The sequence below is a fragment of the Coturnix japonica genome, chromosome 7 (genome assembly GCF_054131305.1).
Source record: "Coturnix japonica strain WE chromosome 7, WE-NBRP24, whole genome shotgun sequence".
NCBI lineage: Eukaryota > Metazoa > Chordata > Aves > Galliformes > Phasianidae > Coturnix > Coturnix japonica.
The window spans coordinates 6,601,638-6,629,457 of NC_140669.1; the positions used below are offsets into that span (position 1 = coordinate 6,601,638).

The 27,820-nt window shown below is 36.6% G+C and overlaps 1 protein-coding gene across 7 annotated transcripts; it reads right to left on the minus strand.

The window, feature by feature from the left end:
• Nucleotides 1-683: 683 nt before the first annotated feature.
• On the minus strand, nt 684-27,505 carry SLC35F5 (solute carrier family 35 member F5). Of its 7 annotated transcripts, XM_015868983.3 has the most exons (19): nt 27,458-27,505; nt 26,565-26,683; nt 25,150-25,220; nt 24,469-24,544; nt 22,036-22,177; nt 20,828-20,971; nt 18,876-18,938; nt 18,417-18,488; nt 17,345-17,426; nt 15,823-16,013; nt 14,802-14,883; nt 14,224-14,311; nt 13,624-13,688; nt 13,195-13,299; nt 12,571-12,730; nt 11,376-11,466; nt 9,356-9,510; nt 8,833-8,921; nt 7,198-8,266 (listed from the first exon to the last, which is right to left on the minus strand). In XM_015868983.3, the coding sequence occupies exons 5-18, from the start codon at nt 22,168-22,170 to the stop codon at nt 8,840-8,842; spliced, it is 1,515 nt and encodes a 504-aa protein (XP_015724469.2). In that variant the 5' UTR covers nt 22,171-22,177; nt 24,469-24,544; nt 25,150-25,220; nt 26,565-26,683; nt 27,458-27,505; the 3' UTR covers nt 7,198-8,266; nt 8,833-8,839. The 7 variants fall into 7 exon arrangements, with proteins under 7 accessions (XP_015724475.1, XP_015724469.2, XP_085408338.1 ...); XM_015868989.3 differs by lacking the exon at nt 18,417-18,488 and having other exon boundaries at nt 684-8,266; nt 26,565-26,678; XM_085552212.1 differs by lacking the exon at nt 18,417-18,488 and having other exon boundaries at nt 26,561-26,678.
• Between the last annotated feature and the right edge of the window lie 315 nt (nt 27,506-27,820).

The window sequence follows — 27,820 nt, forward strand, 5'->3', positions numbered from 1 at the left end:
CAGGAGGCATTACTTTTGGAGCAACCTAGGTACATCATAGCAAGCATCTGCCTCAACATCAAAACCTGCTTCTCGCTATACCTTTGCAGAACTGATTCAATACACTAATTGAACACAATTCAGAAAAAACTTAAGAGCCTATGGTAGCAAAATACTTTTTCTAATTAAATATTCAGGTGAATGCTATGATCCCAAGAGATTTTTAATAATTAATAATAACACACTCAAAGTCCAATTGCATGAAAATAAGCCAGCACCTAGTCCTCCTTAGCTTTAAGAATCAAGGATGATAAACAGATAAGGTAATTGCATTTTACTGCTTTTGTCACTTAGAGTTCAAGAACGCAATAGATGGATATTACAGTAGCTCCCCCTGCTGATGAAACACAGCAGCCTTCCAGAACATAATGTATTTGCAAGTAAAATTATTGTAGCTATGAATTAAAAATTGATACCTCGCTACTTAATTACCACACCTATCTGAGACAGATTATAGCCTTTTGACATCCCAGCTGACTGCAGGTAAATAAGATGTCCTCTGACTCACCTTTAAGACAGAAAGAGGGGAATTAAGTGGACTAACTCAAGACCTTTCTTTAGAGACCACTCCGTTTTTCTTAATTGATGGTATGAAATACATTAAACATAAACCCCCAACCAAATACTAATTCCTGTTATGAAAATATGATTTATAATCTTTATTGGCTTACTTACACATAATAAATATAATACAGAACAAAAACATCACACCCATTGATTGTATTACACAGGCTGTTTATCAGAATACATTACATTGTCTTTTCACTAGCCCTTTTATAGGGTTTTGGTATTGGATATTAACGATTTCCATTTATTAATCAATCAACATAAGAATGATTTCCCCATTATCACTTTTATACACGTTTCAAATAATCACATATATACCAATTTTGTTTAAAAATATATAAGCAGTATTTGGTATTTGCAATATAGGCCTATAATTTTCATTCATTAGATCTCTATTCATATTGAGAGTTTCAAAAGTATTAATAGCTTAAATTTGATTTTAATTAAAAATACTTATTTTATACTTCTCATTTAACTGAATCCCCTTCAGAAAATGAAGTGATGTGACAGAGACATTACAGGCAAAAGTCAATGTTCACTTCTAAAAAACAAAAGGGCAAAAGATCTGGTCCTTGCTTCACCTGTATAAGTCAGGAATAACGAAGCCACTTATTTAGTACAGAAGTGAGGAAAGAACAAGAAGCCAGAGTTTCTGAAGAGACTTGCATCTTCATTTCAGAGTTACTACTGCCATCCTGCTGTTTTCTTGCATAAATCTCTGCATCAAGCCACAATTATGATTTTCCTCTGTGTGAACATACTTATTAAACGGAAATTGGATTAGAATGATGTTTCTTATAAAAAATAGACATAGTTTAACACATTCTGAAATCAAATACTTAGGTGCAAATGCAATATGCATCAGGCAGTTCAGGTTCTGGTGATACTAAGGAAAATGTTTAAAATCTTATGCATAACACAATTCCTAACAAATGTACACCTGGAACTATCTGTGCTCTCAGAACATCTGAATTATCATACAAACTTCGTGCAAACAAAAGTTTTTGTCACGTTAAAGTTTTTCAGTTAAAGCAATTTCAGAGTTCCCTTCAAATTACAGAGCTGAAATTAATTACAAGATGTAATGCCAAAAGGACACACTAATCGGTTTCATGCATCTTTCAGTGCACGAGTTTTAGAAATGTAGCAAATCAGTCAGTATAAATATCTAAACAAAAGTTTGAGATGCAATTTTGTTTTACTAATACCCATCCCAAAGACAACCTGAATAAGTCCTACATCTTCACAAGGACTCACTCAGTTGTACAGTACTGAAGTTGGTATTGCATGCTCATTATGCTTATCTAATTCTATTCAGATAACCTGGACTTGAACAGCTAAGCCTTCATACCTAAGCTTTCATGATGGCTTTGTGTAAATGGCTCTCAGAGTTTTCAATTAATAGGCAGACCATCCATTTGTAACTGGTTTGTACATGGAACATGTAGGTCTTCATAAAACAAACAGAACACACCAACCTAAGAATCCCAAAACACAACCAAGATCCACAGCATGTCCACTATTGCTCCAAAAATGATGAGATTTCAAATTCCTACCTTCTACATTAAAACACAATCAGAGAGATGAATCCATCGCACAATTATTGCCTAAGCTTGCCCTATATTTAACTGTGCTATACAGGCAATTACCTCAACGATCTTGCAGCTGAATCCCCATATGCTGGTCAATAGGATTTATTTTCAATTTTTATTTCTAATGCTTTCCTCTCACATGGGAAAAGGATTCTGTTTGGGTGGAAATCCCCTGTTCCTTTAGCTAAAGGTTAAAAGGAAGAGATTCTGAAATATGTTAGAAATCAATCCTTGTGATAGAGGATCTAGTCTAATTTACACCAAAAAGTTTCCATTTAGAGAGGAGAGAAGCATCACATTTAACAGCCAAAAAAAAATCTTGAGGGCCAGCGACATCAGCAATACACTGAAGGATACGTAATGAAAGCAAAGTAATTTGCACGTTATAAAGTTAACTCTACACTATATGGCTACTTTCTCCTCAGCTTGATAATTATTTTTTTTTAATGAAGTGTGGCAAAACTTCTGGAACGTGTTCAAAGTCATGCAAGCTTCTCTGCATTGTTATTTCTGAGGCCATTCCAGTACCGAGTCACATAAACTCCATGGAAAACACAAAGAACGGCACACCTCCACTAACAAAAGTCAAAAGTTAAGTAAAACAGGAGAAATCCAGATACAAGTTTAGAAACTGAGAAACATACTCAACTATTAACTCAGCAGCTGAAGAACTAACAGCTGTTTTCTTCAAAATCCTCACAGAAAAACCTTTCATGCTTTTAAAAAGTAGGAGGTGACAACTAGGTGAAACTCTAGATGGATTCCTCACCATGATGGGCATTCTGTAAGTTGTCCAGTTGCCCATTAATACCCAGTGTAATGATGCAATACATCAGCTGGAAGGACGCTGAGAAGACATAGCTGAATGGTTATACGTATGTAAGAATTACATGTTTTATGTTAGGTCTAAGACAGTACAGATGGTCAGGGCACTCAGTACAATCACAGCAGTTTCACTAGCTAGGAATCGCTTTCTTTGCAAAGTAACTGGAAATGTCAAATCTGAAATCATCAAGAAGTTGAGAATGCGATCACAGCTTTGAGGATCACTATGGACAAAAAAATATTCTTCTAGTATACAACTAAGCAAAGTGGTCAACATTTCCTGCACTGCTGATTCTGAAGAGAAGTCATATAGCAAGACAAATCCACCTGCTAAATAATTAAGCTGCATGCTGGCTGTAGGGAAATATATTTTGTGATCAGTAACAGCGGTATGTTTACCATTTTTGCCAACACTAAATCCCTCAACTTTTATATTAGTTAAGTCTTTCAGGAAACTGCTTGCTATGTATGCTGCAGATAAAAACACTGCAAAGGCATAAAGGTCAACCTGACTGCTGAGGATTTCAATAGTTTTATTTTATTAATGCTACCTCTAATGCTGGTGGGCTTTGGATCAAATCCCAGTCTAGACAAAGTAACTTTACTGGAAAAGCAGACAAAAATCCCCAAAGTAAGCACACTGTGTAAAAATTTAATGATACAAGTAAATATGTTAGAATATTTATACTGGTACTCTACACCAGAATCAGACTGTATTATTATAGCATTGTCTAACTCTGGAAACAGACATTGCTGTTGTGTCTCAGGCAACTATTAATGTATATGGCACATATTACTCTAAAGCAGGAAAAAAGCCTCACAACTTGCAGACTCAATTTGAGATGGATGTATATCCAGAAGCTAATGAAGTATCGGGCAGAGTGCGTTTTACAGACACCTTACAATGCTGTTAACATCTTCATCATGATTCACTTAATAAACCAAAAGCAATTCAACGTGGAAGTCATTTGATGTGAAGTGCTTGAGTGAAACCTGAAAGTTCATAATGATTTTAAAAGCAGGAATCAGTTCCCAGCTCTTACAATGCATGCTGTCATCCATATTTCCCTGAGAAATCATGCCATGCAATAAACATGTAAAGCTAAATACACAATTAATGCAGTCCTGGATTAGAAAGAAAAAAAAAACAAGATGCATAACAACTGTTAATGAGCCATCAGCACTTAAATACTATTGCAATCATAGTTATTAAATTACAGTTACTACATAACAGCTCTAACAGAATCTGAGTAACTCAAAGCTTGCATGGAATGAAAGAAAACTGATTAAATGTACCATTCTACAGTAAGTTATATAACTCAACTTTCTGTTTTTAACAGCAGTTTCTGTCTAGATTTTTGAGTATGCAACTACCTACAACTTCATCTACAAACACTCTTCCTTACCGATGCTTATCTATTTTCATGCATGTCACAGTTCAGCCCTTCGGTTTAACTACTCTTCCCTCCTCCTCCAGTAACCTTAGCTTAAGCTCAGTAAGTTCATTTTCCTAGGATAGGAAGTTTATTTAGCAGGGAATTTCAATGATGATATTTACCACAAAGAGATGGAACTAAGAGCTACAAAAGACATTCTTGAACCACATTACTTAAGGCAAGTGTACTAGTAAATAGCAGTGCCTAAGCACAGTGAAAGGGACTGACAGTTACAAAAGCATGCACACAAAGAAGCAATTCACTGTTTTTGCTAGGATGACACGTGGTGGTTTGCAAAACGTGTAGCAGCATACTGGGTCAAGTATTACATGCAGCACCAGAACACCACTAAGAGGAACACCACTACTTAATACCATATTGCGACAGAATACTTTGCTCTGCCCCAAGCTGTGCCCCAGCCTGCAGCTTCTAGGTTGATGTGTGCAGTGTATGCTAGCGCAGCTCCATGGCAGGCTGGATCAGCTACATGCTACACTTCCCACATCAATTTCCAAGCCAACATGCTGGAAATGTTGCACACATTGACAATAGAACTATCAGGCTCTCTGCAACTTCAGTGGCATTCTTGTGCCCCATACTTTCCAAATAACTGCTGGATCAGTATTACAACTACAGCACCTCTCATTTTTGGCATGACCGAAAACCTAACAAAGTAGCTAGAAAAACTGAATTGATTTTTCCTCCTTTGTTCTGGGTTGCAGCACCCAGGAGGCTAAACTAGACAAGACTCACCAGAACCCTAAAAGCTAAGGCAGGCTACATGGCACTTAGCAAATTGTCCTAATCTCTTCCATATATAAAAACAGAACAAAAAAATCTCAATCACACACAGAAGAGATTCTTGGTTTGTCTCACAGCACTGCAGGAATTAGTTAAATGGTTTGACAGAACAATGCATGTAGTACTCATTTTCCATTTTGTGGGTATAGGAAATCACTATTGTTTAGGCATCTCATGGCTTCATCTCAAAGAAATGCTTGAATTAAAAATCCTTTTTTCCTTTTTAAGTTGTATGTGCTTCCTACAAGAAGCAAGTCAGAATAAAGACATTCCCAAAGTGAAACAGTAAGAATGCCAATTCATGCTAGCACACAGCGGTAAAGATCTGCAAGAGCCCCTTCACATTCCAGTTGTGTTATGAGGAAAAAAAATACCAGTATGTCACCATTACATCAGAGGTACCTGAGAATCAAAGCTAAATCTCTTGTGCATTTACCAAGCACCCATTAGAGAACTATGCAATTTACATTTCAAATAAGACAATATATTTATAAAATATTATTGTACTAAAAATCACAAGATCTTATAGAAAAATCTCATCACATTCTATTAAACACAGGAACAATGTTACATATCATAACTTCAGTAAATAAAACTGCAGTGTATTTCTTGTAACCACAGGGGCACCACTGCTTAAAAATCCATGGCATTTCAAGAATAGTTAGCTTTTTATTTATCTTTTCTTGCTTTTTATTTTTTAAAGGGCTGTAATTTAACGCCAAAAAAACACCTGTTCAAGCTCTACAAAGTGCCATAAGAAATAGTAAATATCTTGAAAAAAGATTAACACGTCTTTTGTCAAAAACCAAAACAGCAGGAAGGCCCTAATATTGAGTTTGCTGAACATGGAGATTATTAGGTCAGAGTCAGAACAACACTCTCATTGTACTTAGTTTCAAACCTAACATAATAATGCCATTTAACGTAAGTCATATACACAGAAAGCTATTATAAGCTTTCACTGTAAGTCATGAACATAAGGAAAAATATGGATAGCAACTGCCCACCACGCATTATCAATCCATCCTATCAATCAAAATGACCAGTTTCAAAAGACAGTATTAAAATATCCTGCTGAAAATACTATTATTGCCCATTTGAAAGCAAACTCAGCCTTCCTTGAGTTAGTTTGACAGAGCTGTCACTGATTAGTAGCTATACAGGAATGGGTTAAAATCTGTAGCTAATGGCTGAAATTAACAACTTCTAATTAGTCCTAATTTAGAAAAAAAAAAAAAAAATCCCACTGTAAACTCTTTTACCAGTGAAATCCCTGAAAACTCTAATGAAGACAGATATAAAACTAGTTTTACTAACTGTATTTTCAACTGCTGTACTACTGGGCTTTCCAATTGAAATAAGAAGTTTTTCAAAACACCTACATAAATTTAATAAACTTATGTTTTTCTGCTTTTATTTTTTTATTTAAAAACTATTTCAGGAATACAAATATAGACTTACTATCTCAAAAGACACCTCAGATAACTGAAACCTTTAATGTAGTTCAATATTAAGAAATGGAAGGAAAAAATTTGATTAAGGTGCAATACTCAACAAGAACAGCCCCCAGATTCCCTTTTCTTCCCCTCGTATCTTTTTTCTTCTCTACATTCAGAATGTTACATTCTATCTGCTGTTTGAGTCAATCCTTAAAACTTACTGAACACATTGCTTTCTTGAATTCCATCTAGTCTACAAGTCATATCACCAAATCATCTCTTGGAAGGATCATTACTAGAGGTTCAAAACATGAAAAGGCATTTGCTGTTATCCTTTCCTATCTGTATGGAAGGATAAGAATACGCTGTTATTAATAGCCTTGTTATGTGGAAGAAAATATACTACCAACTCAAAGTCTGTCCTACATTCATTATAAGAAAACAAAATCTATCAAAAGACTTTCTTTTTTTTAATGGAAGTGTCTTATAGGCCAGAAATTGGAAAATGTCACTGATTTATTTCAAATATCCTTGAACGTAATTATTCATAACTTCTTAGAATCAAATAAGACAAAAGCTGCAGTAGGAGGAAGATACAGGTTGTAAGGAAAACAATCCATTTTCGAATAAATTTATTAATGCAACTGGAAAAAAAAAAAATAAATCAATGCAATTATTTTTTAGCTTTCACACTGTTTAGTAGATGGCTGTAGTGCCAACCCACAACGGAAAATCTTAACAACTTATTGTGATCTCTTTCCTAAGTTGGCAACCACAGAAATGAAAGTTTTCGAATTAAGCCTTCTATTTGAAATCACGATGGGTTACAGTGTTGGTCTTCTTAAGAGACTGTTCTTGAGGACACACACCCAGTGTACTGCAATTATAAATATTCTTTCATTCATTGTGATTTCAAACATTCCAGATCATTAGAAGCAAAGGATTTTTAAACAGCAGCACCCACTGCCGTTACAAGGCTTCTCAGAATGGGGTAAGACTATATATATGTAGTGTTCCAGGACTGTACAAAGATCTTGCCTTAATAATTACAAGAATTCACTTAATAAATTATTTTACTATTTCCTCTATTAATATGCAAATAGTTTATACAACATAAAAAAGTTAATTTGTACCTACTACAGGTAAGGTATCTATTTAGCTTTTCATCTGAAAGCCTGTAGGACGTGATGACCTGCAAACTTATTTACATAACTCATTGGAAGTATTTTTTAAAATAACCTTGTCCAGCATTTAACAAAACCGAGAGTTAAAAAGAGAAAGAAATCACTTAACAGCATTCATTCGCTTGATTTTGTCAAGTAACTTCACCAGCTCAGTGTAGTAAGGCAGGTTGGTTGCTCAGATGGACTAAGATCCCCTACGTTGATACGCGTGGAGTGAATTTGTTCATTTATAAAATCAGATGAAAGCAACAAAGATGTTTAGAGTTTCACAAGAACAGAAACTTCTCATTTTTACTAAAAATTCAGAATAGGCACTGAAACATTACTCCTTTGGGACTTCTCCAGAAGATTGTCTCTTCACTAGGCATCAATCCATTTTTAAACTGAGCAAAGAAAAGAAAAATTATCAGCACTACACGATTAAAGATTACCAAAAAAAAGGTAATTGCTACACATGTTAATTTCCATCTTATAAGTAAACTACGGAAAGAGCTTGTACAAAGCTTAAGACATCATGATAACTCTTGTTAGTATATTTCTAATTTAAACAACGTTGGGGAAAAAAATGTACACTTCTGATCATTCAATTTTTTATGTTATTTGGCTAAGACAGTTCTAAACTAAGCCTGTCACCACAGCCCTAAGACAGACTCAACTATCTGTAACATCCCTCTCAGAGCTTTGCATAGTGCCCCACTACCTTACTGTTTTCCAAACTCCCAAGGTATTCTTAGCTAATACTGTTGTAATATACTGTATCTTTACCCACTGAAGGCAGAAACAAGGTAAGAATAATGCCCGGTATAGAATTTTGACATTTCTTTACAATTTTAACCTATCAATTCAGAACAATATTAACTGTATGCTCTGGAAAGTTGTGTTTGTATGTAACAAATGCCATCATGGAAAAAAAAAACCAATCCTCACTTATTACTGTATTGTTTATTACCTTTTGTCTATGAACAGCAGCTATCTCCATCTTGTGAAACACTGTGCATAGGAATAAGACTTTCACACTGCTCACTTTCTTCTGGCATTCTTAAAAGAAAAGAAATATTTTTTAATTACATGGTAATATGTTGGCTACAAAACAGCCCATTTAGCAAGCACTGAGTGCCAGATGTTTGAGCTGCAGACATAGCCAAGACGTACTAATGCCATTCACAAAGTTAACACATTTTTCACTGTATGTTCCGGGAACAGCAACAACCACAACAACATTAAACAAATAAAACTATGATATCTACTAGGAAACTTCTTCAGAAATGTGAACAGACTTCATGTATTCCCATTTTCTGAATAGTACATAGGTTGATACATGGATTAGCAAATACTGCTCAAAAGAAAATTAACTACTGAGGTCCATCTTGTATGAAAATAGATGTGAGTGATGTGACTTACAGAAGGCTACAGCATGGCAGAAAGGCTAAGGGAGAGATGAGATTGGGAACGGGATTTTGTGGTTACCCTACCTCTGAATTCGATGTTTTCTACAAATAAAGGCAAAAACTCTTCTGATTCCCACCATCACAGGATCCCAGTTGTTATAATGACATAAAAGAGTGACGATGAAAAAAGAAAAAAATACAGGTACTGCCCCTGCAAAAAACAGCCAAGAGAACTGCACCTGGAATCAAAATACAAACATCAGTCGCTCATCAGTGTTTCTAAAAGAGCACAGTGCATAGACTAATTACTATTACTGATTTATAAGCTTACGGTGCACACAGTTCTTTTGAATTGGTTGAAATACTACAAATATTTCCACAAGTTATTTGGTACAATTTCTACAGTCTCTGATAATCATAATAGGTGAACAACCTTTCTTCTGTTCCGTACAACCAAACATACAGTTAGTGCTGTGGTGTGGATACACTCCCATTTTTCGGCTGTAGCTATCTACTGGATCCAGATGAGGAAGTCTCTTGGGACATTTTGATAAACACTTCGACAAGCAGGTCACACAAAAGAGCTCACCTCACACCTGATGGTTCACTGTGAACATCCTGTCTGAGCAGTCACTGCTGAAATCACTGCCCACAAACAAGACTATGCAACTGGAAAGTTACCATGTTTTTTTCGTTTAAAAAAAACAGAGCACATTACTTGTCCAGTTTGAACTAAATTCTCCCTGTGTCTATACTACTACTAGCAATCGCCCCCTGAGACAGTTTTAAACTTAGGTTACAAAAGTCAAGGGTGCAAGAATTAGGAGTGCCTAAGAAACATCTGTAAGGCTAACAGAGCAATGAAACGTAAGCACAGCTCCCTCTGGTGGAAATACAATTAGAGATTTCAGAGGAGAAAAGTTACAGTTTCGATACCCAATACCAAGTACTGATGCTTAAAAGATAAAAAAAAGCCACCCACCCATAACACCATCTTGCAGCCTCTCCATCCCACACAGGTATATGCACACAATGTAAATGAAATACAGGTGTTATCAATGGTCAAAGTGCAAGCAAGCATGCAATGGCAATGCTTACAGTTTAGCCATGTTACAGACACCTGTGTCTACACTGAGAGGTGTGAAACTTGTTGGACAAGGTGGGGATGCCCTGTCAAAAAAGTCACTATCGTAATTTCAATGAAGATGATTTGAACAGGAAGTGCATTAGAAAGAAAGTGAGTTTGAAAGGTATTTCCAAGAAGTTAAACAGATGGTTTAACTTCCAAATTAAAATTTAACTTTGGAAATTAAATTTTGAACAGTATGGATTTTAATCCAAAGTAAAGACCAGAAACAAGTGACTGATCCTGCCTTCAGGAAATAGAAACAATTGACTTGAACTTAAAGACAAAAAGACAGTAATTAAATGCTTGCAGAATCTGCAAAATAATCATTATTCATATTAAATTAAGAATTCTACATTCCATGCCATTGATTATTAAATTCAAATATTCAGGATTGGAATTAATGCATATATAAATATTTAAAAACTGAAAATTCTACCCAATCAGTACGAGAAGAAAAATATCGATAAAGCTTGAAGAGTAATATAAGCTAATTGCACGTAGCTTCTATTCTAAACTGGTTATTGGATTCTTTTTCTTCCTTTGTATGCAGGGTTTATCCAGTTATTAGCTCAGTAAGAACTGAAGGCTGCCAACTAAATTGAGGACAGTTACATGAAAGTCTAACATCCACATCAGCCTAACAGTGTACAGTTAAGCACTGTACTTGAACTCTGAAAACTTCCTGTTACAATAAAGCACTCCACCAGGTATTATCAATGACTTAGGGTACTTTTCATCCAATCGTCTTAATCATATACATAAAGAATGCAAGTGAGGAAGTGCAGAATTACTATAACTGTCAATATAAGGAAAAGATTAATTATAATGCAGTTCAACAGTTATTAACAAGTGACAGTAAAAGCAAAACTCTACTCATTGTAAACATCATTTAAAATAACACTGCCGCTGAACTGGGGATAAAAAGAAAAGAAGTTCAAGACTGTTAACAATGCTCATAACTTAGCAATACTTTACCTTCTGCATGCACATGTCAGCTATTATGGACAGAGGTATCGTAAGGCTTAGCGCAAGTGTGCCTATCAGTGATGAGGTAAGAAAGCAGCCCCTAGAAAATAATAATTAAAATAGTAAAAAAAAGGAAGACACATCACTTGTGTCAAGAAATCCTATCCAAAAAGATAAATATTTTTGACTAATAGAGAAATAAAGTTAGCAGACTGTCTGCTACAATGCACCCTTGAAATTGTTCTGAGTTTCTGTGAGCCTCCTCTGCTTGCTACAAGTGCTCTCATCGTATTACATAAGCAACAAAAAAAGTCAGTAGACTTCTAAATCATCTAGTTGTAAAAAATAGAAATCATATTGTTTCTGTTCCTAAGTGGCAGACCAACAAAACTGTGTGCGTGCATCAGCAGCCACAGAAAACTAACCTTTCTTCCCAAATTCATTTGCAGGTGGTACTTATGCAAAGAGCCAGTTTACTGAATAGAGTTGGAAAGAAAAAACCCTCAAAAGTATGTGCATCTACAGATCTAAGATAAAATGTGAGCTCCTAAGATCTTCTGCAGTTTGATACAAACCAAATGCACAATAAGTTTAATTGTCTGAGCCATTTTGATATCAAGCAAAATGCATGTAATACAATTAACACTGTCCTTCCAGGAGATGCCTAAAAGTTCTCAGCTCTGCTATAGCTTTTGAGCTTTTCACCTAGAAGTCTCCTGTTTCATCCTCTGCTGCAGACCAATCCAAAAGTCAGACTGATGTATGAATTGCCATATTTTGGTGATTAATGCATTTTAATGAGATTTAGTGAAGTATTCCTCTGAAGGCCTAAACAAGCACATCAGCTACAGAATACTGATTTAATGGGTTCTGACTCATGTTTTCACAAGGCTTCAGAAACCAAAAAACTGTTAAAATAGAAATTCATGCTCCCCTATTGCTATTGTGACTATACTACCAAGTCTTTTCATCTCAGTAAGAGTTCTGTAGTAAACTACACACACAATATCTTAATAAATTCTCTATAGCACACATCACTTGCTTTTTAAAGAAAGCTGCTGCCCTTAAACAGGACATCATGATGCGATGGATGACACTCTGCAAATCAAGCTAGAGAGCAAAAATCCTACCAATTTGACACCCTGATATTTGCTAACACATTTAAGACAATTTATATTGTGAAATTTACATGAATATTACATACCATAACCAGAGGAACTCTGACAGAACTGTTCCAATAAGGCCATTAATGACAATACACATCCATATCAGTTTACTGGGAAACTCAAATGCTTCAAAGCCAGTATAGTGAAGCAGAAAAAACCCTGGCCATAGCAGCAATAGATTGAACAGTCCTACAAAACCTGAGTAGAAAAGCAATATTAAATTAATAAAAATAAATATCACTCAGCATCAACAACTGAAATCTCAAATGCTGCCATTCTGACAACACAAATACGTAGAAGATGCAACAAATCAGTATTTTAAGTCTTAAAGAGAGAGAAACATAAGAAAATTTGCCTGACACTAACAAACAGCACTTAGAACAGATATTTACAGTTTTGTAGTGTACAGAAAAGAAATCCACTGAATCAAAAGGGTCAGTGCACATTCCTAAAGGTAGTTATCTGTCACTGTTGGGAGTACAAACAAGAAACCTCTCACACAACTAGTTTATAAGTACTCATTAACCAGGGCAAAAGCAAGCCTTCTCTACTTCCTCTTCTGCTCTTCTAAGCCCTTTAACAATTTATCTGTTAATTGCCTGAAAGCAAAGAATTTAATCACACTGAATTAAAACTTTCAATAACATTGTTTTTATTCTTACCAAAGAACATTGGTATATCGAGTTTATCTTCTCTGTCTACTTTTCTTTTTATCATCACTATGTACACAGCATACAGCATTGCTCCTACAAGAGACCAAAGGGAACCTGCAAAGATGAAAAACACCAGCTTAAGACATGTCAAGTATCACATGCATTAGGATCAGCTGTTCAAAATGTACCTATTACAAAATTGTCAGAGATACAAATTCTTTGTTATGGAATCTATTGCTATATAAAGAATATGGAAAATGCAGAAAGCTCAAAACTGTAAACATTGAGTCAGTTAAGCTATAAACTAGCTTTAGAAGCAGAAACTACAGAGGCAGTTCGTGAAGAGTTACGTGTGAAACACAACTCCAGTACAACATCCTGAGTATTATCAAAAGATGGGACTCATCACCACACAATCCACAGTTATAAAGTAAATACCTATTGTATCTCTTCCAGGAGATTTCTCAGATCCAGAAAGGTTAACAAGTACCACACCACCAATGCTAGCAAAAAAAGAAGAAATGCAAAATGCTACTTAAAACACAAAAGCTTTATTAAAAAGATGAAAAAAAGAAGGAGAAGAAAAAATTCATAAAAGATTTCAATCTTTTCACAGTCTTAATTAACCATAACAACAGACTTTTGGCATAGCCAAAAGGAACACTGTATTGTTTGTTAAGGCCTGATCCAAAGCTATAAAACAAATTAAAAAAACCCCACACCCCCAAACAGTGCACCAGGCATCTAATAAAGCAGGTTGACGAGACATCACATGTCAAGTCACCTCCATTGAGAAATCAGAGTTTAAAAAGTAACCACACACTTCCAACAGAAACTTCATTAATCTTATTTTCTATGCAAGCATGAACTTGATAACTGTTCACAATATGCAGTATTTAAAAAGTCATTTTCCTCAATTTGTCTGAGGAACAAGGATTTAAAAGCACATCAATATATTGTCATAGACACCACAGGTCTGTTTGTCTTCTCAACGTTATCACAGAGTTTTTGATTAAACACTCTATTGCATTACCTTACCTTAAAAAAACTGCCAATAATTTGGACAGAGTAAATCTATCTCCGCTGTTACTTGGAAAGACTGCAGCTAAGATTAAAGTAAAAAGCCCTGCAAGACAAAATGAGAAGAGTTGATACAATTCAATTTTACTACTAGTTTGCTCAGAAAATAGCACTGACACTTCATGCTTTATATTTCACATACTCATTTCAAATACATGATCTTATCACCCATAATCTTAAATGGAACTACTTTGAAACGAACACATCATGGCCTAAATGCTCAGACGAACAAATAAATACACACTCAACTGAGAACAACTGACATACTAACAAACAGCAGTAAGCCTGAAAAGTCAGTGTGCTTTTAAAATTATTCTTTATAAAATGACTTAAAAAGGGGAATATCATTTCATTCAAATATTTCATATTTGAAACCTTCAAAAAAAAAAAAAACAACTATAAATATATATATTTAAGCCCCATCATTTCCCAAGAGACGCAGCTAAAACATTACACAGGTCATGTGTACACAACCAAAAATAATTCTATGTTATAAAGCTTTATAATGCACATCTGATTGTGTAACTGAAACCTACCAGAGGTTGAAGACAAGATATTAACTATGGCAACTTGGGTATCTGATAGAGCTTCTTGGTAAGAGAAATTTGCCAAGAACCACTGGAGGATGAGAAAAATAATGTAGTGATTACATTACACGACAGAGACAAAATTAGAATTAAACCAGCTGCATTCAACCACATGTATAATAATGGAATAATATACTTCAGAACTTCAAAATAATTAAATAACATAATGGCAACACATTATCTAAAGGTACTTTTATCTTGAAGAACTTGCAAAACAAGATAATTGCTGCACATGGGCTGCAAAGAAATTTCCAGAGATACGTGGGACATTAGTCACAGCCTCATCTTCATTCTAAAAAGCAAACAACGCTTACACTTAATGCTTCAGAAAACTTTGGAAAGATTCGTGTCTGTCAATTCCCTCAAATACAAAAAGTAGCAAGTGCTTAAACATCTCTTTATCAACACCTCATTAAGAAAATCTCAGATTCACATGAAAGTTACTCTCTGAAGTCTTAGACAAGGCTATTTGTACCATCCAAGAAGAAATACGCAGACACACCATTAGCAGCAACCATGAGTGGGTTGAAAAGGATTTGTTTTGAACGTAATGACTTTAGTCTAGAAAATCTGCATGTGTGTACACATGGAAATACATTCAGATCATTTTCATTGAAGGTGGAAACAGCCTGTGTAGATGCAAGTCCAGATTTTGCTGCATTAAACATATACAATGTAGGACAATAGGACCTGAAAGCATGGAAATCACCCTGTATCTTTTACAACTGACCTTACAGTTAACTAGAAACACAGGATTTCTTTTTTGCTATCCTCCCTTCAAGGAGTTGCATGCTTCTGTTCAGCATGAGGCACGTTTTACTACTGACAGTATTCTTTAGAAAAGGAGGCATAGAGAATACAATTCCTCTCAATACTCTATAGCTAATATTCACTATTACTATACAAGTTTTAATTGCATTCATAGTTTTCTGAAAAGAAAAAAAGAGGGGGAAAAAAATGGAACACATACCACAAAGCAAAAGAAGAAGCTAATCTTTGCTACTTGAGTTGCAGTGAGTTTTCCTACAGTTTTTAATATTGATTCCTGCTCCTTAACTGCTGGGTATGACATGCGAGACAACTTGGCTTCCAGTGCGTGGCTTGATGGGAGTTGCCGAATCTCCATAATATTACTGAACCTCACACGAGGCTTTTTGGGAGCTTAAGAGAAAAAAAAACAAAGAAAAATTTGCATGGGATCATTAAACTTTCAAGCCAACACAACATGCTAATATAGCTATGATGTTTTACTACAGCATTGATTGCAATACTCCCCAATTTATGACAAGTTTCTATCCAAATAGAAGACTTCCCACTATTTTTATTTCTCACAGTACTATTTTGCTATTTGATAGGTTGCTACTGAGGCAAAATACAATCACTGCTTTAAATCAGTACAGTTATCTCTCAAAAAAAAAAAAAAAAACCACAAAAAAAAAAAAACACAAAAAAACCCAAAAACTAAAACCACATCATTGAAAACAGCATCTTTCCTGTCAAAAATACCCACAGTATTAGTTAGGGATTATTCTGTATTGATGAATATTACAAGTAAGATTAACTGTTAATTTAATAAAGTTAACCATAAACTACATACAGCTATACCTAACTGCAAGGCCAGTTGTTCAGAGTATGAGTGTATCCAACAGTCAAAGCTTAGCAGAGATCATAAGGTCACTTCTTCATTTGAAATCCCTAACTAATCAGAATATCAGCACTAGACAGTTCCAGATTTCATTTATAAGATTATTCTAAGGTTATTTTCCTATAGACAGAAAACATTACACACTACATATAAATATTAACTTGATTTGATATGAAACAATTCCTCATTTTCTAAAATACAGAAAAAAACAAACCATCCAGCTCAAGCAATCATCAAGTGTTTGGTACCTGCTACCACAGGACAGCAGAGCCTACCAAAGCAATTCTAAAGATGTCATTCAGAAATTAACGAGGAGACTTTCCCCTTTATAACCAGGGACCCTTTTGCTGAGGATCAGACAACTGGACTCTTTGACAGCCAACATTTCTTTAATTATCTGGGACAGCTAGGCCTGTTTCGGCTACTATCACATGATAGTAAAGCTCAAATAAAATCAGAATGCACATAGACTGGTAAAATTCTTACTTTGACTGCTTTGCTCCTGCTCTAAAAAGGGCAATAGCTTGTTTTTCCAGAGGCTCACTGCTGCTGTTCTTACAAGCCCAGAAGGAAAGAATCACAAGTACTGAACCCAGCTGGTCCCTTGAGATAAACATAGGCTGGATCTGTAGTGACCAAGAAAGGTAAACTGAACGACAGGCCTATGTTTTCTCTACCTGAAAGTAAATATGAGACTGCATTTCATGCATCATGAGATTTAAGGGGAAGAGGGAGGGAGAAAGGAAAAAGAAAAGGTAAGCCCTGCAGCACAACAGCAGTTACACCAACAAAGAAGAAAATAAATCAAAGAACCAGCATTTCAGCATTCCAGAAAATCTTTACTCACTTTTCTCTGTATCATTATTATTACTGCCACTTTTTTCAGTTGGCAAATCGTGGAACTTTACAGGAACATATAAAGGTTCGCTCTGAAAAGATGCAGCGTAAGTAAAATACAATTAAGCAGGATATTTAAATTATAAGCAGAATTAAATTCTTTGAAACTAAGCACAACAAAAAGATTGATGAATACTAAGAAATTCATATGTAATTCAACATCAAGAATGCTTGTATATTACCTGCACTTAACATTCAACATACTGGTATTTGACTGCTGCATTTTACAACTGTGTGCTTTTGAGCATATCCCTCATGAACACAAAGGTCATCCATGAAAAACTGAAACCTACTGATTTAAAATTAGAAAGCAACTCAAAAATCACCAAAGTTTCCATAGATCTTCTAGCCTCTGTCCTAGAAACAGAAAATACCCATACAAAAATGAATCTATTTGAAACTGGTGAACTACAACTAAAAGTTAAAACATGTCTGGGAACAGAACTCTGGTGTACAAGACACTCTGCAGGAGTTTCAACAAACTTCCAACAAAGCAACAGTTAAGCTGCACATTAGAATGAAATTAATAAGATGTAGGAGTGAACTAATAAAAATGTCCAGTAGCTGCATTTTTGTTAGGCTCCTTGTTTAGGACCAGAATTTTTTGTGAGCGTTTAACGCCAAATTGTTTTATGATGAATCCTACATTTATAGTCAGGTGATCTTAATGCGTTGAGCAAACTAAGAAGATTATTTTTGAAATGCAGATAAATAAATTAAGTTGAAATAACAAAGAATGAAATGATGAAAACTTCTGAAAAATCTCTTCAACTTCTCATTCTGTATAAGATATATATTACATATTACAACTTGTCAACGCTCAATTGCCATCCCCTAAGCTATTACAGAAACAGTTTAAGCTTCAGATCATGTTCTGTGCTTTGAATTCAGTTCTGGATGCGGCCTTCAGTTTCTCTATGTAGATTAAGCAGCAGTCTGCGAGCAACAGAAGCACAGCAAATTGTCATTTATGGACAATAAAAATTGCTACAAAAATGCCATCTGGCTTATCAGCAGCATACCAGTACTGGCATTTGATTCAGTGAACTGAAACACTTCATCCACTGGAAGGAAGGCAGTCCATTTCTCTCCAACTGCAGTGCAGTAACACAGCATACAAGGTACTCAGCTAACTGAACGGTGTTTATTTGTCTTGAAAGTTGTTTGGCTTTTCCACTAGTTCTCAACATTTTGCTTTGGCAGATACTGATCTGAATATCTAAACATTTGCTTTTTGCAATGTAAATATTTCTTTCATAAAGTACTCCTGAAACATTTAAATACGTTTCATTGAGCTGAGAATCTGTATTTCCTATAATGTGTAATAACACTATTTGCAGTACTTATTAGTAATAAAGCTACTATTTTCCTTTGCCAAAAGGTATTAGATAAAAGTAGATAACACTTTAAAGACAAGAAGCCAGGATAATGGTGTCATGTTAAAATATAAAGCACCAACCTTCACAAATTAAGGAACTTACCAGAGAACTGTTTACAGCATTATCTGTCGTACAAGCTGCAAAATAACCTTCAGCATCTGCAAACTAATTAAAAGAACCTTACATGTAACCATTTATGATGACATTATTTTGCAATCACGGCTTTTTTAATGTTTTTTTTCCATAGTTCTGTTACGATTCCTTCCCCATCATCCCCACTCCAATAATCAACAGGGCTTAGGAATTCAAAAAAATAACTTGATTTCAGTAATTCCCTTTATCTTGACTGACCCCACTGAACAAAATACCCAGGTATCCAGCAGGATCAGGCTGTTAGAATGCCAAAACTTAGGAAGTTCAGTTAGTAAGACACTCCTCTATGCTACTGCACATACATTACAATATTATTTTTGTTTCTTTTACTGAGACAAAACTCCTTTGCAGAAAAGCATGGAACTCTTGACTTAGTTTTAACAAGATTTCCATTACGATGAGGTCAGCTATTATTTTTACTTTTCCATAAGGTAACAAGGCTGCTACCCCTGTTCCCTGCTTGGCAGTTGATTGTTCTACAGTTCTGGTAATAAATGGTATATCCTAAATGAAGTCTTTAATGTGGAAAAGGGCTTACAGTAAGCTGTCTTTACCATCATGGTTGAAATAACAATCTATGAATGTGCCATTTTTGTTCAGGTTGATAAACACAAGGTATTTTAAAGGCACCTGTAGTAATCATATTGTTGAATATTTAACTAACCTGCCTGAAAAAACAAGAAGGCTCTGCAAAAAAATCAGTTCACAAGATGACTGTATCATTACCTTTGACACAGCACTGCACTGGATTCAGTGGTCTGTATAACCACTACACAATGCACTCCGGACAGCAGCCCTTCATTCTACTCACCTGCTCAGGTTAGTTAATTTTATTAACTGCTCTGAACAATTAATTGTCCTTCAGTGCATACATCATCCTTATTAGTCATTACTGCCAGTGAAGACCCTGTAGGTTTGTCTACCAAAAATTATGCCAAGATAACAGCCAACTCTAAATGTTTTCCATGCATTTAAAGCAAGATTTAAAGAAAAAAGAAAAAACCCACAGAAGTTAAACACTATTTAAGTGCATTATATGTACAGCTACCACTGTCTGTGAAGTCTGACATATTCAGAAGGACTGAAATCAGTTATTTTCATACAGCTCATTTCTATAACAAGATGTTATTAACTACATGTTCTCGGATCACCTTTTCTGTTACTTGAGTGCAAGATTAGCATCAGGCCAAATGCCTTACTGCTTCCTGAGTCCTGCTGCTCAGCATTCTGAAACACTGGCACAGAACAAGCAGTCTTCAACATCTTTCACTTCCTTAGAAAGTGCCTCTGTTTCTGTAATAATTTTAGACGCTAGCACAAACTGTCCCCAGTTCTAGGATGAGCAACAGAAGACCATTCACATGCATAAAAGTTACCAAGTACAGGGTTAAGAACAGCAAAAAAAATAAATCATGTCTCTGCTACATCTCCTAAACACAGCTTTAAAAACCTCAAAATCTCTTCAAAAAGCAGTTCACAGATCTGCCACGCATAAAAAGAGTCATTAATAAAATTTAATGACAATGTTCAAATACTAATTCAATTGGTTACAGACGTCGGGGAAGTAGAAGGGCCCACAACAGTGAGGCTCATCAGCTCTTCTTGAAAAGAATCATCCCCTGCAACCATTTAAGATGAAATACAAGGCTAAGCGGCCAATGCTTTGGCTCAGTAGAGCATTTCTCATGATTCCTCACATACTTCCTACTTCTTTTTTTACCTTTAGTTCCTTACTCTTGAGACTATTATGATCATCTTATCTGCCTGTGCAGTGATTCAGCTTGTAAATGCTTGTCTTAAAACATTTATTAAAGCAAGTATACAATTTTTGATTCCCTGTCTCAGATAATTCTATACCAACTTCTACAACACTAAGTACCTTATAAAGTTAAAATACTTACAAAAGCTGCATGCCTCCCGCGAAACCCACGCGTACATTGTTGCCTCCACGGTTTCCAAACAATAAATCCCAAGAGGTATAGAACAAACATAGATGTTTTTGCAAATGTACTGAAAAAGGGTTTGTTGTACTTCGTAAAAACATACTGTGGAAAGAAAATAATTGCAGCATCCAAAATTACCAGGTATGTTGGAATTTGTGAAAACGAATGAATAGTTTCAAATATATATATAGTACAGGACAGTCCGATTTCAGTGCTCCAAGTCTTAGCAACCACGATCAAAAGACAAGGGGTCCTACCTATTCTGGGGACACCCTCCCCCAAACCATCATAAATAGCATCTTGTAAGGTACTATCCACCAAAGGAAAGCTACTTTTTTACTTATTAACCAATGTATTGATTTGTTCTTGAATTCAATTAAGATCAAAAATGCACTTACATGCAAATATTCCTAAATAAAAGACCAGTTTTATAAGCAGTTAACACTGCAATCACAGACCAGAAAACATTATTTTAAGTAACATTTCAGTATCAGCAGCATTTCCACCAGGTCATTGGAAAAAATGTCATCTTAATAACAACAGGCTACTACACAAAGTGATGAAGACCACAATTCCAACTGTTGAGGAACCTGAACTTAAAAAGAATTTATTAGAAATTTATTTATTTATTTATTTTTGCTTAAACTCTGCTTAAGGTCCTAAAACTTAATAATAAGTAAATACCAGGCCAGTTTTCAGACTGAGTATATTACCTAATTACCACAAACCTTTCCACAATTACAGGTTGTAACTCCATAACACACAAGGCCTTTGACCCTAGACTTATGGATGTTCTGTACTGAAGTCTACCTAACCTGTAGTGCTACAATTCACTTACTACTCACAGAAATTTTAGGTATTATTTAATCAAAATGGCAATAAACAAAATGAATTCCCTAATTACAACACATTTCCATGGGCTTCCTTTGTTTCATTTTAAAACTGTCATTAACATTTTCTGTAGTGAAACCAGCATTTACCAAGTTGAGCTTGTTCATAACTTGTAGCATATACATGTGACTACAGTAACCTAAAGGCCACTGTCTTCCCGTTATTAAAAAGTAGGTAGTAGTTCACATCACACCTACTGAGCATGAGGGACTACATTCCCTCTGAGCTTTTCCTCTTAAATGGGATTCTTTTAATATGCATGGAGCAATACTTACCGAAGTGAGTTCAGAAGAGGCAACCCATATCACATCAACAAGGAGAAGAATGACAATTCCTAGAGCCATTCTTCTACGCTGAGAAGATGAACTGCTCTGAGAGCTCATTCGATTCATGATAAAAACCCACACCATTTGTAACCTGTTCAGTATTAATAAAGGAATAAAACCCAAAAGATTAAAAACATCAAGTTAAAATAAACAAAAACAAATAAGAAAAGAAACAAAACCCAAAAGTTTTTTTTTTAATCCTGCTTGTGTTTTAACTCAAGCATTAATCATGAGCACAATGGATCTACGTGCACTGTTATTTTCAATAATGCTACCAGAAAGTGATTCAATCTTGTCATATTGCCTTACAAGTGTCAACTTTAAGGTTTAAACTTAGAAAAACCTCAAATTTTATCCTTATAAGTCTCAAATACAAGTTCAGATACAGGGCAGAGTTAGATATCTCATAGTTCTGTCTACTCACAGTAAACTTACAAATACTTTCTAATGAAAACCAGTAACATATGCACATGGTAGTTCTATGATTAGTATTATTTTCTTTGCCTACTTTAATAAAATGTATTAAGAGTTTATTTGCTACAGAATATATAGTGTCCCTTGCTGTTTATCAGCACAAAAAACTCAAATGTGCACCATCTTGAGTAGCCAAAGAGCAATTCACCTTTTTGGACTCCTACAGTAAAGACAGGTGAACTGTTTTGCGAATATAGTTATAGGAGTTTAAATTACACTTTGACTTTTCCTCACATTGCCAGTCGCTCACTGTCTCTTCATTATTTGTGCAGTTTTTTATGACTGTGCCAGTGCCACCGTCTTCAGTGAGGAAGCTGCGTGATTTTTTTTTTCCTTCAAACAAGCTTTTTCTTTGGATTAATCACTTACATTTATCCATCACTCAACCATAGTGGTTGGAAGGGACGCCTGGAGATCATCTAGTCTAACTGTCCTGCCAAAGCAGGTTCCCTAGAACGCACAAGTGCATTTGAGATCACAATCCTATTTCTCACTTTGTTTCATGTCTTTCCTTCAGTAAATAGTCTTTGCCACATTCAAACATTGCCACTTTTACTAAATCCATTTCTCAAAAGAACTTATTTCCAAAGAAAAAGATTATCAAGCAGAGTTCCTGAAGTATAATTATACCACTAGATCTATGCTGCTATGTTCCATGTGTGGGCATTAGTTCTGGGTAATTATTCTGCTTCCCTGATAAAATGGTGGGATTGACAGGAGCAAAGTTATGAAAGACTCAGCAAGGAATTGCAGTCTCTATTCAAAACAGAATAAAGGAGAAAACATTTGTTTTCAAAGAGAAAAATAGGGATATTATTTTAAATCTGAGCAGCCTAACAAGAAGGTTGTAGTGCTTAGAGTCTTGTGAGGGTTTAGAAATTGGTTTAATAGATACTGTGTACTATGGTGTTCCAACTGTGTTGCCATTTTATTATGACTAATCACCTAGAAGCCATTATGTTATATATAGCCTAGAGATCACTCACATGGTTGCACAACATGCAGACAAAATTGAATCTGGACATTAAAAAGTTACGAAAGATCTATATGAAAAGTCTAATTCCTTGTCAGGCTACCGGGTGACAAAGAAACAGTACTAAGATATAGCAGAAATAGGAAACTACACCACTTAATGTGCTGTGAATAGTTAGAGGAAAGATAGGTGAAAATGGGAAGGAATTTCAGTTCCCTAATGGACTTGAGATCCCTATATGACATGCTCATACCCATCACTCTTTTGTTCACAACAGAGACTGCTTCAAAGCATGCAACCTGTATGATCTGTGCCTAGAGACTGCGTACATTCTGTAGTTACTTAGTACTGTGTTAGGCTTCTATAAATTACTTGCATTAGGATCTTTCAGTGGGAGTGGAGATGAGGACAACAGAATTTGTGGCTTAGATGTTACATGAAGTCATTCAGAGTATAAATAGATTACATCATTTCTTTTCTACTTATATATAGGATTTAAAATTTAAATTAAAAAAGAACATATCTGTTCCTAAAAGCTACAGTGTGCCTTATGTTACAGTAATAGCTACTGCTACTTGCTCTTTTGACTACATGGTGTCTCCTTAACACTTTTGAGTGCCTAATTGATCATTCTTCCATAAAGAGGAAAAAAGCTCAAGAAGAGGCAACTAACAAGTCTTGATTGCATGTGCAGCAAGATGCATCTTCCAGCGTGCAGCTGACTAAAAGAAAGTAATGCTTCACACAGAATGCAAAGAGATATCAACTAGTATTTTGGGAAGTTTTCGACATCATCCTTCCTACTGACAAAGACCAAGTACTCCCAAACTTGCAATAGAACACAGTTAAACACGTCTCCTTATGTGGCTTCTACACAATGGCAGCAATTAACTCATAGAAATGAATTTAGAAAGATCACCTTTAGTCATACGTACCTTCCACGGTAAGCGTAAAACAGAAACAGAAAATGCTAACACATTTCACAGATCATGTCACAGTGAAGATAATCTCCTAGAGGAAAAAAAAATATATATAAGAAAGCTCTGAAAAACTGTTTGTATATTATACACTTAGATTTGCAAAATATTTTCTAAAATTAAAAATCCAACTAGCATCACCTGCAGCTCAAGTCCTACATGGTAGGGGCATACAGAGAACCTTAACTACTGGTCCACATCAAAACACTAGGAAGACAACACTGACTTGCATGAAATCAGGATCATTTACTGTAAATGTGTTCCAAAGATCACTGTGAGAAGGAAGCCAATAATACTGCTTCTACCAGACACCTCTCCTGAAGAGCAAAGCTTTGTCCTTTCAAAATATTTCATTAATGAAGTGCACAGAGTTATGATAAACTTCAGCTATCAGAAAGCACAGCTTGAAACAAAAAAGGATGAGTTAAGAGTAAATGCAATATTTCAGCCTGTTACATCTAGCAGATACTTCAGCCTACATTTGCTTTCTGTTTCCATTATAAAGAAATCCACTTTCCATGTTGTATAACTTCTAATATATTGGGTGAATGTAAATAGTGAAGGGATTTTTCATTTTAAATGCAATTCTTATTATCATTATAATTTTCAGCAATTAGCATGGCATTTCAATTCATTTACCATTTTAATAGTGTTAGAGTTGGGATTGCCATCTCGTGGAACCATTTTTCAGCCAGTTGCATGAAGATCTTCTGGAAAAAGAAAAAGAAAAGCATGTGAAAAAAGCACATTTCTCAATTCTTGCCAAGTTGTTGCATTTTGCTTTTCATGACGTAACAGTATCCTATATCACTTCAGTCACCACTTCCATTTATGCTACTCAGAAACAAAAAAGGATTTGAAGAACAGTATCTACATAATCCACAGTACCTGCTCAGCTCATTGAAGAAACTGAAGCCAGGAGGCTCAACAGCTTGCCCAACTCTTAGCATGATGAATGGGCAAGAAGTAACTACAAAGGACACAAAGTATAACTACAGCAACACTTAACATGCAAACTTGTTTCTATAGCACTACACGTTTCAGCCGGCACATTGTCGCTTCTTCTACTACCCACCCCTCATTAAAAGTTCAGTCCTAAAAGGGGAAAACCACATAAAGCTCACAAGATACGTAAGCACTTTTAATGTACTGATGATTAGGAAAGAGATCTTTATGAGTAAAAGAGCTGAAAAAATGATTGTAACGCAGAAGCATTACCCCTAAGTGTTTTTATGAAGAAAACTAAACTCTCCAAGAAGTATTTCAGAATAACACGATTCCCAGTAGAGAAGCTCAGCCGCCAACTATGAAGAGAGCAACTCAACTTGAAATTCTTCCTTGTGTGTGAAATAATCTTGTGTAAATATAATATGAAAGACAACATACCGAGGTTTACCCACAGAAGGAACAGCTTTAGTTTTTCCAGTTATACTGGCTGCTCCAACCCCACGAGTTCTGGGAGAACCCCCCTGCTCCTTGAACATGTACTGTCATCATCAGGTGATTCTCATTTCAAGTTTGATTACTTCCAAGATAAGATAAACAGAAACAATGCATTGCCTCTTAGGAAAAGAAAAAAAAAAAAGCTGAAAGTAAACCGGCTGAAATGTTAAACTCATCCCTCTAAATCTGGAAATTAATGGACTAACATTACAGCAATGTTAGTCTAACACAGCTTTGACCTATGCTCTCAAAAGGCACCACTGGGTGATAGTAAAAGCCAGAGCCTTCAGGAGAGATGGAGAGGTGAGACTTACGCAGCTTGACAGCCGTGCTCACTGAAGCCCTGTAATACTCACTCAGGACAAGCTTCCTGCAGAATACAATGAGGCAAAGGACCTCACTGAAGGACTAGAAGATTTGCATGCCAGTATTGAGTGCTGCAAGTAAATATTGTCTTTCTCAGCTATATAAAAAGCCCAAAATAAGCGGAGATAACACTCCAATTCTATTACCAACAACAAGAAATAAAAAAAATGAGTAAAAGCTGAGCTTAACATAAAGGGATACTTAAGAAATCTGCTTGTATATACAATACTGGAAAACATACATACAGCATCCCAGCATGACTATGTGCTGCTGGGCACGGACGTCTATTGCCACATCAATCGTACACGGCAGCTTCAGGCTGAAAGCTGGCAAGTGGGACCGATGTTGCCCGGTTCTTCCTTTCCTCCAATAACAGAAGAGAAAAAATGAACATCAGGCTGCGAAGCTCTTTCAGTGTAATCACGTACAGAGCAACAGACATCTGTTAGACACCTGTAATGATACACTTACAGCTTGCCAGGGACAACAAGTGACATCTACCTCACCAGCTGCCCATCTAATCTTGTCGAAAGCGAGACCTAAACATATCTCATTGTGTCACAGGACAAACAGCAGAGGAACCTCTGATAACAGCGAACACAGCGGCCTTCCAAGCTGCTGTGTTTTGAAGGCCGAGCCCTGTGGGCACACTGCGAAACCACTGCTCTCAGAAGCACGAGTCTGAATGGGCTCTTCCCTTCCTGCCCGGTTATCTTTGCGGTAGGAATCGAGGAAGGGGAAGTGAGTGAATTCCCTGAACGCCCTCAGAACGCAGTGGAACGGACCGTGAGGGGAAGCACGGGGTCTGTCCCTGCGCTCACACGTAGAACGAGCAGGAGTGAGAGCCAGAGAGGACAACCGGACAGAAGGACGGGGAGCAGAGACCTTGGGCCCGGCCCCGGTAGTACCGGCGGGGGCGGCTCACACACACGCGGCCCCACCGAGAAGAGGAAAGCCGCCCCCAGGGCGAGCAGCGGAGCGAGGCCTCGCCCCCTCAGCGCCGCGGCCCGGGGCCGGGCAGGGAGAGGCCTCTCGCCCACGACGGCCGGTGGGATGTGACAGGCGGCGGGGCCGAGCGGATGGGCCGCCGTCCGCCTTCCCTACCCCGCGCACAACCGCCCCCTGCCCAACGAGGTACCTGAGCGCCGCGCAGGGCCCGCAGCTCCAACGGCACCGCCCGCGGTCCGCCCCTTCCTCCCGCCCTCCCAAGATGGTGCCGTGCCGATACCGGCGGCCGAGAATCCATCCCCGAGGCCGCGAGCGAGCGGCCGCCCCGCCCCGGGGCCGGGCACATCGAGGCGCTCGGAGCTCCGCTCCACTGACAGGAGCAGGAGCTGCTGTGATGGTCCTTATCGAGCGTTTCTGCGGCCATCTAGAACCTGTGCTTTCTGTAGAGCTTGGGGGAGCTGAAAACAATGCACAATGTTATGAAATCGCTTGTGCCTCTCACAGCATCTGATTGCATTTTGATCTCGCACTTCCTTCCTGTAAGTGTTTATGT

Bases quoted from the DNA above. Each gene is read 5' to 3' on its own strand.
- SLC35F5 (XM_015868983.3), bottom strand. From the start codon at position 22,170: ATGGTGTGGGTTTTTATCATGAATCGAATGAGCTCTCAGAGCAGTTCA. The intron at 18,489-18,875 runs GTAAGTTCCTTA...ACTGCACTGCAG, and splicing joins ATGCTGTAAACAGTTCTCTG to TTGGAGAGAAATGGACTGCC. The intron at 14,884-15,822 runs GTATGTGTTCCA...CTCATCCTCCAG, and splicing joins GCTTCTTCTTTTGCTTTGTG to TGGTTCTTGGCAAATTTCTC.